Source organism: Capsicum annuum, chromosome 11 (assembly GCF_002878395.1).
Source record: "Capsicum annuum cultivar UCD-10X-F1 chromosome 11, UCD10Xv1.1, whole genome shotgun sequence".
Lineage (NCBI taxonomy): Eukaryota > Viridiplantae > Streptophyta > Magnoliopsida > Solanales > Solanaceae > Capsicum > Capsicum annuum.
In genome coordinates, this window is record NC_061121.1 from 118,366,286 (window position 1) to 118,380,212 (window position 13,927).

Here is a 13,927-nt window from a genome sequence, read left to right on the forward strand (position 1 = left end):
AGGAAGAGGGCTAGCTTGACCTATTTCAGTTTACATGGTTTGAGACCTTTTGGCCATTGTGGCTGTTGGAAGAGATTGAGAGTAAATAGTAGTGCAAAGAGATTATTGACGGAAATGTGATCAAATGCACCTGAATCAACATTAGGAGAAGAAGATTGGGAGACATAAGTCACGTAATTAGCTGTCTGAATGACGGCAGCTATCCCGAGGATGTCTTGAAGGAACTTAATTATGTGCTTTGTCTTGAAGGAACTTAATATAATCCGGCGGAGAACCATCGACTATTCAAAGTATTGAATCCTATTTTGTAACCAAATTTCTTAAGTCCTCACAAAACAGATGGTTAGAATTCACCAGGAAAGATCGGGAGATGCTAGAAAATGACAGCCGCTGCTGGAAAATCTAGTGGAGTATCCAGTTTCACCAGGAAATGCTGCTGGAATAAGAAATCACTGAAGTAGTCTGTAAGTTTGTGAAAGGTTGCAATAGATTCAGGCTATCCCTATAGAGTAGACAATTAGCCTTCATGGTTACCAGAAACTGAGAAATGGCCGAAAGAAGTTATTTGAACGTTGCTTGGAACCCTAGCATGTAATCAGAATCTTCAGAAATTGGATCGATAAGTGTCGGAGGACCAAAGATCTTCATCGGAAAAGTGGTGAGAATATCTCATTGTACCCGGCGAGTACTGTAGATCTTGCCGGAAAAATCTTCTGTTAGGTGCGGGGAATGGCATCTGCTGATGGATCTTTGAGGGTTTTGATCTCTGGATGGATGCAATCAAACTCTCTGTTCGCTAAATCAGATTTGACCCTCCTATTCCAATGATGCCCCTTATGTTTTACAACTTCATTACTGTAGTCCTACCCGTGCTATAGGTTGAGAACATGTAATTAGTAACCATGGCATTTCATGAAAACCAAAACAGATTTGATGACCATGGAAGTTCAGTATTTCTACATAAATATATATTTCATATCATCCAAAGGTGTAATGACCCTTACTTCTGTTGCATCCTTTTTTTTTGAAAAGGTAACGTCTTACTGCTATTGCATCCATACCTCTTTTATTGACTTAACTGAAGATGTGAGTGCCAATTCTCTTCCCCTTACATATCACCTATAAGCTGATAAAAATCACTATCTTTTGTGATTGTTGGATTAACTTCTAAGTTCGTTCCATGTTATAGTTTTATAGCTCGTTAGATCCATTTGCATGTATTTCTTCTTTTTTTAAAGATTCATTTGCAAGTCTGTTGAAGTTCATTATCTAAAACCATTTTCAGTAGTCTTATTTTAAGATAATCTTGTGACCCTTAGAATTTGCAGGAATTTTTAAAGATTTTTAAGCATTAAAACTTGTGCTGTTAGGGCTGAACTATTAGGGGAAAATTAGTTTTCGTCCCCTTGTCAATTGAAGTTAATTATAAAAAGATTAGATGCATAACATCTTGAAACGACGTTTAGTAAGTCACTACATTCATCGTCAATTTGTTGCGTATAAATTAGCATATTTGTTTAAGACTCCTGAAAAAATGCAGGAACCGCTGGGTGCAGATATGAGGAATTTCAAAGGGCAAGTACTGACATCTGGGGCCAGTAGTAGGCAGCCTGTTCGGAAGCTATTCCTTGATACAACCTTGAGTGATTCCAAGAGTACTGAGGCATCAACCAGTTTATCCTTGGATGAACTCGGTAACATTGATTCTCCCTGTGGGCCGTCTACATCAAGGGCCATTGAGGTAACAGAAATAAAAACTTCTGCTGCGTCTCATTCTCAACAGTGTATGAACAAGGTTCACACAATTGGCTCCAAACCAAAATCTTGCATACTTGATGGACCCTGTAAAGTAGAAATGCTACATCATAAGTTGGTAGGATTCATTATACCAGTAGGTTGATACTACCTGGTTTCTCCCATCACTTTGATTAGCAGCATGATACTTCAACATTGCAAGATCAATCTTCAAATGCATCGACTGTAAGATGATGCAGAGGCAGATGCATCTTTTATTTGATGCTTTTCACTGAACCCAGAATTCTCTACGAGGAACATGAAGATGAAAAAACCACTTAACATTTTCAACAAATATTAAATTTTGAACCCATAGTTTCAAAGATATAATGAATTTAATGTTATAAGAGCTTTTGAGATTGAACCCATTAAGTTTATATCCTAGACTTCCTCGTGGTGATTGTGCATATATAGATATTTAGAAGCTGACATACAGTGATGATCTTTGACCATGAATTTAGCAGGTGATGGATTATGACCGACATCCCTCAGCTGCATCTTCCACTTTGGTAGAATTAACAACGCGTCTCGACTTCTTCAAAGAAAGACGCTCTCAGCTGATGGAGCAACTCCGTAACCTTGACCTAAACTATGGATCAACATCTCAGGATTTTATGTACAGACCTTCATCTCCTCCGTGGAACTAACTGAAGATTATGTATGAGACATTTAAAGGGGCGGAGCGACCTCTCACCATATGTACATCCTCTGTATCATAGCAATGTGCTTTATGTACGTACTGCCAGATGTATTTTTTTTTCTTCTGTTTTTTCACCTCTTTTTGCTTCTAGTCTCTGTTTAGGTCATTGTAGTTATTTAATTCATTCTGAAGGTTTACTCAAAAGACAAAAAAGAAGTATTTTTTCTTTATAATATCGTAGGCAGGGCGTGTTATTGGATTGAGCAGAAAGCTTTTGTACTGGAATTTGTTAAGCCATATAATGAGATGTAATGCTTCTGAACTCCGGACTATGTTCATGCAATTGACTTCAGCTTGGATTTGACATGTTCCTACTTCTCATCTCTTATGTGTAAAAGAGTGGACTAAAATGGCAGAGGAACTAACCTTCGCAAGGGGTGCCACACCTACTTCTCTGTATCTTTCAGCCGTCTTGCTATCTTCATTCAACCCTTCAGTGAAACGGCTGCAAATGCCTTGCCTTCTGGCCAAAGTACCTATACAACATCAATAACCCAACATAAGTTACAATATGACATTTTACGATCTGAAGTGTGATTAAAGTACGTATATAGATGTTTATACAAAACATCTAAGGTCTTAGTTGATTTTAATAACTTGAGCCTTGGTAGTTCTGCCTTCGATAACGTCTTTGCAAATTGTTGACGCAATTTGATCCTTTATCTGCTCCGTTATACTCCCTTGTATGTTCTTCCAGAAGTAGAAGTGGGGGAAGATCGGGGTCAGAGGTTTTGCTAATACTGAAGGCAGAATATTCAGGAATTAAGGGACTGTACACCAGAGGAGTATGTGGGTTATGAACACGCGATACCTGTGTTTTACATGATTTTCATTTTTCAAGTAGCCAGTTAGTCAGACCATGGTTTTAATATCAAATTCAGAACACCTGATCATGTTGAGAATATGTTAATGATTACCTCAGAATCTGTATGCACTGTTGTGGAGGATCAAATTGTACGGATGCGCAAGACAACAAGAAAATGGGAAGTTCAAGAAAATGGTACGGATATGCAAGACAACAAGAAGAGAAGGAATAGATCTTTAAATTTATATGGATAAAGAAGGTGGTCTTTTCCTTTGGAGGGCACTGAGATCTACAATTTCAATTGATGATGTTATTCAGTCTATGGGGATGCTCTAGCGTCACAACGTTGGTGTTGTCAAAATCCAAATTAGGAGACTATTTTTCACCTTTTTCTAACCATCTATATATATGCAAAGTTGTGGAGGTTGGTTGTTAATTTTAAAGGATACATCTACCCGTAATTTTATGACATCCATGGAAGAGGAGAAACTCCCTCAGAAATGGAAGAAAGATGCCATACAAAAGCCTGCTGTTCAAAGTGAACACCAACGTGTGGAGATTGGTGAAGAATACATACCTTGCACTTCAACACGTTCCTCTCAGCTGGCCAGAGATAGTATATTATTTGCGAAATCATGGGATCTTTTACTAAATGGCCTTTTTAAGTTTTCTTTTCAATTAAATAGATTACAAGTCTTTTGTTTTTTTTTTTAAAGGAAATGACCCATTTTTGAGATAGATCTATTATCTATCAGATCGATTCCGACAAATCGGTTGTCGATCTGACATAGATTATCGGCCCGACGTATATATGGACAGATCGATTATCAATTCGACACATATATATGGACAGATCGATTATCAATCCGACAGATGAAAAAATAGAAATAGGTCATCTTACTAATTGAAAACTTGAAGATGCTTAATAGCCAGATTTTCTCAGTAGACCATGTTAATTGGAAACTTGAAGGAGGCTTGATATCCAAATTTTCTCATAATTCATCATGTATATAGGGAAGGAAACACTTAGGGGTCGTTTGGTAGAGTGTATAAGAATAATGTAAAATATGGTGTATTAGTAATGCTTGTATTAGCTATATTTGCATTTGTTATGCTTGTATTTTTCTTATGCAGTGTTTAGTTTGATGTATTAAAAATAATATGGTTTACATAATTTTGAAAATTTTTTTTTAACAGAAATACCCTCCATGTCCATATATAAGTTGGAAAGGATGCGGAAATTTTTTTGAGGAATAGTAGTTTCTTTAACCATGTTAATGCATGCATTGCATTGCTAATACCATGGATTTTGAGGTATTAGTAATACACACCTCATACACAATAGAGTATAGCTAATGGAAGCATTAGTTATACTTAGCTAATTCAACTTAGGAAAATGAAGAGAGACAGAGTCCCCCATTGATCAAACACATTGCCATGCCCCTAAACTTGACATGAACTTTCACTTTGACATCTCAAATGGATATTGTTCATTTAAATACGTAAATCAGCCTCCAACCGTGTCATTTTGACACCTTTTTTATAATGAGCAAAACAAATAAGGAGAGTGTATACTGTGATACACTCTCCAGTGATGTGACAGACAACAAATAAAATAATTACATATGACATTTTAAAAATCTTTTAACACCCCCTCCCCCCTCCCCTAGATCTTCTTCTCTAACATACCCTTTTTTTTTCGAAAACAACCCCACATTTTCCATTTCAGGGATCATCTTCGATCCCTTCTCCATTGAAATATGGCATAAGCTTCCACCATTTTCTCAAGAACCCCTTTAATGGAGGTTGGATGGCAATTCAAGTTTATTCTTTAATTGATTTTTTATTTTTGCATCATTTTCTTCGTTGTATTTTTTTCAACTCTACCATCACCTTCTCCACCAATTTCGTTGGAACAAATGGATACCAAAGTGTAATAAATCAAAGTGATAGTATTTATGTGTAAGTTAACTACATATGCTACAAAACTTTTTCCTTCATTTTTCTTTTAGTCAATTTGTCAGAATTTTCATTTTTCCTTTCTACATTAGTTATAGTATACTAATATATTTCTAAAGAATTATTGAAAAAAAAAATAGCTGAAGAAGAAGAGAATAAAAAAAATTGATCTTTGGAGAATTTGGAAAATTAGGGCATTTAGAGAATTGGGAATGAGGAAGAAGATAAATATAGGTGGGTATAGGTCAATATTATAGTTGGCGGGCCAACCAGGACGCTACATCAACAAAAAGGGTCCTTCAATGCCCCTTTGAAGACTGAGCTTCATGCGAAGTGCCAATTGGGAGAAAAGGGCCAAAATGATATAGTTGGAGACTAGTTATGTGTTTAAAATGAGCACCATCCATTTTAGAGGTCAGAGTAAAAGTTTAGAGGTTTGGCGATGTGTTTACCAAACCCCCCTCCCCCACCCCTAATTTTATATGAATTACCAATTCAAATCAGGAAAATCTATACCTATAAAAATAGATAATTCCCACTATGAAGATTAAAACAAGGAAAATATATTTGCATCACAATAGGAGAAGAGAGGAGAGAAGATGAACTATTGTTATCTAACCATGCTTATAACAATCCATATTGGGATCAACACAAGCAACAAGACATGAATAATCACCGTTCTAAGTGAACTTAAGATAATCTACAATGTATTAGTACTATTGATGTGCTTTGGATTTATAGCACTTTCAACGCTTAACTATGAAAACATGCAAGTTCTTAGGTTGTTTTGTGAGATACAATCTGTTTTGGGTATGTTTTACAAGAAATTAGGTTTTGGATGGTAAATTTAAGAAAAAGATGAAAATTAAAGATTTTGGCTACCTACTGAGAAAATTCTGGGCGTTTGTGCCACTTACTGGGCGTAGGTGACCTAAGTAGGTGTCAAAACTTGAAGTCTAGAGGCTCAGAAGTAGGAAAACGAAGACTCTGTCACTTACTAAGGACCACATACAGTTCGTATGTAGTACATACGGTCCATAGGTGGCCTTAGTAAGTACCAGAGGGTTAAGTCCAGAGAGCTTCAGGAGCTGTACAGGAGGTCTGTCACTACATACAGATCATTGGTGACCTTCGACCTCGATTTTCCTTGTTCATTCGAATTTTGATTTTTAGGATTTTTTTGTATCCTATAAATACCTTTTTGACGTTTTATAGTTAGTCTATGCACTCGTAACACTTACAAACATACATTCGATTGCAAGATTCAAATTTTGAGGTTAGGATTACTTTGTTCTTGATTTTGATTTATAATTCAGTTGATGAATTTGGTTTTTACTTGTTGATCATCGTGACATCATTTAATGCTTTTCATTATGAATTTCGTTGATCGTTTTACAAGCATGAGCGGCTAAAACCCTTAGCTAGGGTTGTGGGAACCCTGGTATATTGACGAAGTAGATGAAGTGCTAAATTGTTCTGAACCAGCATCTTTGCATGTATTGTATTATCTTCGGGTTGATAGATTTCTTAGTATTTGCAAATATTAAGATGTCGCCTTGAATATCACTACTTACTCTACAAGAGGAGTAGTGACTAGGAAAAGATAATTACAACAGTATTTGAAAGATTAAATATCGATTTAGGCTAATCAGTATCATCTATGTAAGATGGTTATCTGTCATCTAATAACTTGAGACTCAAAAGATAATAGTTAACTAGGATTTAGGATTAGGGTTGGTAATGCGACATCCTGATACCCAAATGGTAAAAGATAAGATCCATTAATGAGTCCACAAGGAAGTTAATGGTACATAACTTATCAGATTTTACATGTAAGGTACTAGTCTGGTTCAATAAAGCACAATAAGCCTACCGAGTTGAAATATAGGGGGAACACCATCCTAGCATTCATCACCGATAGATTATAACCAAAGTTGATATTTGCTACTTGTTTGAGATTAAAAAGACAAAATCCCCCATTTAATTTCAGTTTTGCTCGTTGAGTTCAGCAAACTAGAGATCTAAATCCATGTCTTCCTTGTGGGTTTGACCCCAATCTAGTTGGGTTACTTTGCTTGATAGCGATCGATTTAACCTTCAATTGGAGGTGTAATTTGAGCATTAATCAAAATTTTGGTGTCGCCAGAGAAGACGGTGTGAGTATTGCTTGAAGTTTATTGGAGTTTTTGGGTCTTTATTTTTTTGTTCTTAGTTGCTTATACGCCGGTGTATGCCTAACACCAGGAGTTAAGGCAATCCCTTAATCCCACTGAATCCTAACCCAGAGAGATTGCTACAGCCAAATTGTATGATGACTGAACCAGTACGTGCAGTTCATCTTGGAGGGGTTCGAAATGATCTTAACGTTATAACCCCCCCTGCTCCAGGTGATCCACAGAACATTATTGATAGATAGATAGAACAGTTGTTGGCAGATGCTGCTAACCAGAGAAGGGACGAAGAGGCTCGGTTAGCTCAGCAGGTAGAGTTATCTAGGACAATACTGGTAATTGATCATTGAGTATCACTCAACGATAATTGATATAGAGTTCGAGGTGGTCAGGCTCAAGTGATCCTAATATTCTTGTATTTCTAGCTGTGTGATGAGGAGGAGTATATGAGATATATTGAGCCGACTGAAATAGGGCTATCATTCCTCCTGCACTGCCCCCAATGTGAAATTTGAAAGGTGTATTTTCAGGCCCGGCTACAGACAATGCAAATATGCATCTTGCTATTTTTATTAGGATCTGTACTTTTTATACTATTCTGGGGTAGATAGAGAGGCACTCAAATTGAGGTTGTTCCCCTTTTTGTTGATTGGGAGAGGCTTCTTTGTGGTAGGGGGAACTTCTAAGAGGATCTATTACCGCTTGGAATGAGTTGCGTAAACAATTCTTAAACCGTTTCTTTCCTTCGACCAGGATATTGTAGCTTAAAGATGAGATATATAATTTCAGAAAGATTTATTCTGAGTTGATATATGAGGCTTGGTTCCGATTTAAGAAGAAGCTGAGTATTTTGCCAATCATCATATTTCAGGGATGAGCTTACTAGAAATATTCTATAAAGCACTGAACATTAGTTCTCCATATATAGAAGATACAATCACTGGAGGAACGTTTATGAGATTACGCTGGGAAACAACTTCTGAGGTTCTAGACCAGATTTCTCTCACTAACTGAGGGTGGCATACTTAGGATGTTGAGAGGGGTGCTGCTACTTACACCGTTGGGTCTTCTGGCAACCATAGAACAATGGATGATTTTATAGTATGATAACACCCAAACTACCCCTCGTTAGAAGGATAAAGCGATCGCTATCAAACTATAGTAACCCAACTGGGTTGGGGTCGATCCCACAGGAAATAGGTCAAAAATCTATCTCGAACTTATTGAAATCACCTGGCAGTGAAAAAAAGTAAAAATGAGGGATTTGTAGTAACTAGCTAAAAGTAACAAGGCTTGGTTGCTTTTGGTTGTAAATAATATAATACGAACACTAGGCTTGTGTTCCCCCTGGTTTCTCAACTCAGTAGTCTTATCATGCACTGTCGAACTATTTCAATGTCTTGCATGCAAAATGTGATAAGTTATGTACCACCAATGGTCTTTTGGACTCATTGGCGAATCTCACCCTCTACCTTTTGAGTCTCAGGATGTCACCTTACTAACCCTTAACCTGGACCCCAGTTAACTATTACCTTTTAAGTCTCTAGTTATTAGATGATAGTTAACCATCTTACTTATATAAAACCTATTAGCATGGATCAACAATTAAACTTTAAATTACTATTGTGATTCTCTTTTCCTAGTCACTACTCCTGTTTTGGAGTAAGTAGCAATAATCTAGGCAGGATCCTAGCGTGTACACCTATTAAGAAAACAATCAAAGAGAAGAAAACCCAATACATGCAAGAATCATTATCTAGAATGACTTGACACTTCCTCTACTTCATTAATCTGCCAGGGTTTCCATAACCCTAGCTAAGGGAATTGACCGCTCTTAGTTATGAGATCAATCATGGACTCCACATAAAAAATTAAAAAATTAATCTCACAATGATGAAAGATGAAATTTCAAAATCTTGAATTGAATAACAAACCAAAAATGAACCAAGAACAATAAGAGTATAGGATAGCCCCCAAGAGCCTACCCCTGAATATATATGAATGAGTCAATATGTATCAATATTTTAAATACAAAACCTAAAGGATATTTATAGATGAAAAGAAACGCTAGAAATTGAATCCTAACAAAAATAGTAAAACTTAACCAAACGTACATAATAAGACTTAAAAACATCATAGGAGTGTATTTGGGATACATGGAAACCCTAGGAAATGATTTCAAAATGATCCAAAAAAGATGAGGTCAGTGGATACTTAACTTTTTCCATATGCACCTAGACTTGTGAGTATTTTCCACATGTGGCCTGAGTCTGGGCGTATGTAGACACCTACAAGGGCCAGAAAAAATTCCTATAGCTTCTGCTCTCTGGATTTTGGACTTCTGGCACTTACCTTAACCACATATGGTACATAAGGTCCATATGTAGGCATAGTTAAGTGACAAATTACTCACCATAAGATATATAATTGAATTATCTTTCCAACTATACTAATTTTGCCTTAATCTGATATTGGGGTGAAAAGTTATGTCCAATTTAATGAAGCACTGTGTACTCTCTGGATCTTCAATTCCGACACTTACCTTAGTCACATACGAACCACAAGTGCTACATGTGGTCTACATGTAGACATAGGTAAGTGCCAGGCCTTCCAATTCTTACAACCAAGCTTCTGAACTTCAAGTTTCAACACATGCTTTGGTCACATACATCCAGTAAGTGCCAGAAATGCCCGAAAATGACCAAGTAAGTGGCCGAAAACCTCACTTTTCATTCTTTTCTTTAATGTAGCATCCAAAACTTAATTTCCTACAAAACACTCCAAAAATATATCAAATCTAATAAAATATCCTTAAGTACATTCATAGTTTCAAAGTTTAAGCATCGTAAGTGCTATATTTCTATAACACATTATGGTGCAAGAGATTGTGCAGCTAAAGACTGATATTGGGTTGGCTTCTAAGCAATTCACAATAGTAAACTCCAAAAAGGTAAACGAAGTAGGTGCACAGGGTTTATCCTCTAGAGTTTATGGGTCAAACTTAGAGGAGGAGACTAAGTATTTTAATTGAGAATCGGCAGGTTTTTGAGCCAAAGGTAAAGTAAACCAAGGTCAGAACTATTATGGTGATAGACACAGAGATCGCATTAGGAACCATGATAGTGACTGGAGGTAGAGAGATGACTATATGGAGAAGGGAGATAGGTATATTCCGTCGAGCAATCATGATACCAATCGAGAATGAAGGCGATGTTGACCTAACTGGTAAAGGGGTAAAAAAGTCAGGAGGCTATCCTTTAGAAGATCAAGGCTGATATTTCATGTTTGACCCAAAAGGTTTTCTCATGTAACTGCTATCAAGCAGTTCAAGCATCAGTTCAGACAAATGTCGGCTACTTCGAATCAGAGACAACCAGGTACCATTCTAAGTAACATAGTTTAAAATCCACTATCACCACTCGAAGTGGTTTACCTAATGTTGATACCCTATTGCCTACCGATGAGATGCCAAAGAATGATAGTACTGTGGTTGATGAGACATCTATTGTGGAGTCAGGCAAGGAGATAAGTGTCGATGCTAGTGTTGGTAAGGATATAGGTGAGGAAAAGGTCGATGAGTCTGTAGTGAATCAAATTCCGCAACTGTAATAGAAGAAAGAGAAAGGTAAGTTTAAAAGATTCATTGAGATGTTGAAAGATCTGAGTTTGAACATCTCTCTCCTTGAGGCATTGGAGTAGATGCCTAGGTATGCCATGTTTATGAAAAAATTAATGACAAAGAAGTGAGCAATTAGTTTTGAGGATGTTGGTGGTTTGCACCGTTGCAGTGCAGTCACTTCTAAGTCTCTGGCCCAGAAAAAGGGTGATATCGATGCATTCACGATCCCATGTACTATAGGGACATCCAAATTTGGTAGAGTGTTATATGTGTCACACCCCTTTTATTCACTCCCAAAAAGAATTTATTTTTAAGTTTGAAAGGATTTTTATTATCAAAGTGACAAAAGATGAAAATTTGTTTCAAAAAGGATCTTTTATATTCAAAACTCAGAGTCGCCACTTGACATAATCCGGTGTGCTAAGTCACCTTTGGAAAATCCTTTTCAAAATGATTTTTTTTGACTCTATAACTGATCTGTGAACAGAGATTCTGACTAAGGAATTCTGTTGACCGAGGAAAAGGTTTTAGGCATCCCTCAATCCCGTGGTTCAACCACGGTCGCTTGACGGAGTGTCTAGGCTAATTTGACATAACAAATGTATAAACAATAAAAAAACACATAAAAACAATCAATTAAACACAAAATAAAACAAATCCAAAATTTAGTGTCAGTCCAATTATATAGTCCAAAAATAAAAATGTACGGAAATGTAAAACCTGTTCTATTCTAAACTAATCCTAAACTATGCACTACCCGATGCCTCAGGCCTTCATCACGAACATCTTCCAATTACAAGATACTTCGTGGCATTCCCCGGATAAATCAATACAAATCCCTCGAGGCATTTCCCGATCAAATGAATACATTTGAGTGCGGAAAAATTAAACTATTCAACAAAATTTCAAACATTCCACGAAATTTCCAACATTCAACCAAAGCCACAAATTCTAAACTTTGCCTACCCAATCTATGTTTGCCTAAACCAATCGACGTATCATGATACCACTATATTCAATTGACGTTCATTTCAAGTTAAACAACCATTGAATCAAACTAGGCAAAACTCACCAAGTTTCAATTCTCATTCGATTTTATTCCTAAATCCCCTTTTATATGTCAATTTTATACAAAGCACTTAACCAAAATCATGCTAACATCAAATTCACACCATGATTAATTATTCATGGATAAATAATATCGAACATCAACAAAGATTATTTAATCACAGCCAACAACAAATAATCATAACATTAATGCACTAAATCAAAACAACACGAATAAAGAGAGTCAAAGAATTGAACCTCAAGTGTTGATTTTAATATATCGGAGATAGAATCGCATCCCAAAAAACCTTGATTCGAACCTCGACAAGAACACAACTCAACTCGATATCGAGAAACACCAAATTGAATCCCTAAGTCGAATAATCAAACTCGAACAATGAAAATGAGGTCAAACCTGACCGATTGTGGGTTTACCGCTGCTGCCAAATCCGACAACAATCCGGCCACATGCGTAGTGTAAGTAGCAATGGTGGAAGGGTGTTGGGTCACCGATCTCCCTTTTATTTCTCAATCATGGCTATCTTTGTCTTGTCTCTCTCATGCCCAATCTCTCTAAATATTACTCTCTCCCTGTAACTCAATATTATTCACTTTCTTCCCTCCGACCTAGGTGGGTGAGTGACTATTTCTGGTGGCTGTGTATGGGTGCATTTACGGTCAGCTCTGTGTGTATATTGGTGTGTCTATTCATGGATCCAAAAGGAAGAAGAATAGATCAAGATGATGGTTCCTTTTTTTTTTTGCTCTGTTTCTATACCTGTCCAGAAAATCAGAAGAAAAAAATGGAGTTCTCCTTCTAATCATGCCCCCCTTATGTATGCATTAGTGTGTATATATATCTGTTGTTTGAAATTGTGGATTAGGACTGTAGTTTTTGTGAATTTTGTATGTGTATATTCTCTCCAATCCAATCCCCTCAAATTGTCCTTTTTCGTGGACCCCCTCCCCTTTTTATTGTCTTTTAAAATGAAAAAAATAAAGAAAAATATATGGCCCCCCTTACTTGTATATGTATATTGTTATAAATAGATGAGTATATGAAGTTTCCTGGAAGTTTCCTAGTGTCCTTTCTTTTTTGAAAAGAAAAAACAAAAGAGGTGGGAGGGGTCACGTGAGGTGGGGGCAGGAGGGGTAGAGGTTAGGATGTGTTGTCAATTTTTAGTTGGGTGGGTTGTTAGAATATTAGGATGAGATAAAATTTGTTATGGCTTGTTATTTGGATAAAAACAAGACAAGAAATAAATGCATAGATAAGTAAAGGTGAAGTGGTTATTTATTTTCTTGGGGAAAAATTATAAAAAGTAGGGTTAAATTGTGTAATATCAGAAATTAAAAAAATATTAACGACGGGATAAAATTACGTGTCTACATCATGCCCCCTTTGAATGTGAACACCAAGTGTTTTCATTCAAAGAAGTAGACAATGAGAAAGAACTTTGTCCCGATCATTATTCCAAGAGAGAAATAGAAGAAAGAAGGACAACCACGTCTTACGACACCCTATCTACCCAAGTTATGAGGGAATCGAGTGATAGATATCTCAAAGGATTGGAAGTAAATGGACTGTACAGAGTTGGCGAGTCGAGTGAGGTCCTGTCGAGGTTTCGGTCCGCGACTCTATTATTACATCAAAAATGAAAATTACAAGTTAAAACATAAATGAAATTACAAAATTCCTATCTATGCAGCTTTCCTTGACTCTTGACTCGCTACTTCATCACCCTATTCTTCAAGCGGGCTCCTGACTTGCAATTTCTTCAACTTGTTGACTACTTTCAGTTTCTTCACCCTGTTCTCCAGGTGGGCTCCTA

General features: G+C 36.7%; 1 protein-coding gene and 1 long non-coding RNA gene across 7 annotated transcripts in view; one reads left to right on the plus strand and one right to left on the minus strand.

The window, feature by feature from the left end:
• Positions 1–2,756, plus strand: part of LOC107847428 (rho GTPase-activating protein 7) — a 66,930-nt gene extending 64,174 nt beyond the window's left edge. For 2 of the 5 annotated variants that reach the window (XM_047398921.1, XM_047398922.1), the window contains 2 exons: positions 1,541–1,741; positions 2,256–2,756. In XM_047398921.1, coding sequence (XP_047254877.1) covers positions 1,541–1,741; positions 2,256–2,441 — 387 coding nt within the window. In that variant the 3' untranslated portion in view covers positions 2,442–2,756. Of the gene's footprint in view, positions 1–1,540; positions 1,742–2,255 lie in introns of those variants that run through there. The other 3 variants (XM_016691652.2, XM_047398923.1, XM_047398924.1) reach the window with 2 other exon arrangements.
• Positions 1,538–4,026, minus strand: LOC107847429. 2 transcript variants are annotated; one of them, XR_007046793.1, is made up of 5 exons: positions 3,877–4,026; positions 2,861–2,970; positions 2,229–2,588; positions 1,907–2,042; positions 1,538–1,842 (listed from the first exon to the last, which is right to left on the minus strand). It is a non-coding gene; the product is annotated as an uncharacterized LOC107847429 (long non-coding RNA). The 2 variants fall into 2 exon arrangements; XR_007046794.1 differs by having other exon boundaries at positions 3,412–3,889.
• Between the last annotated feature and the right edge of the window lie 9,901 nt (positions 4,027–13,927).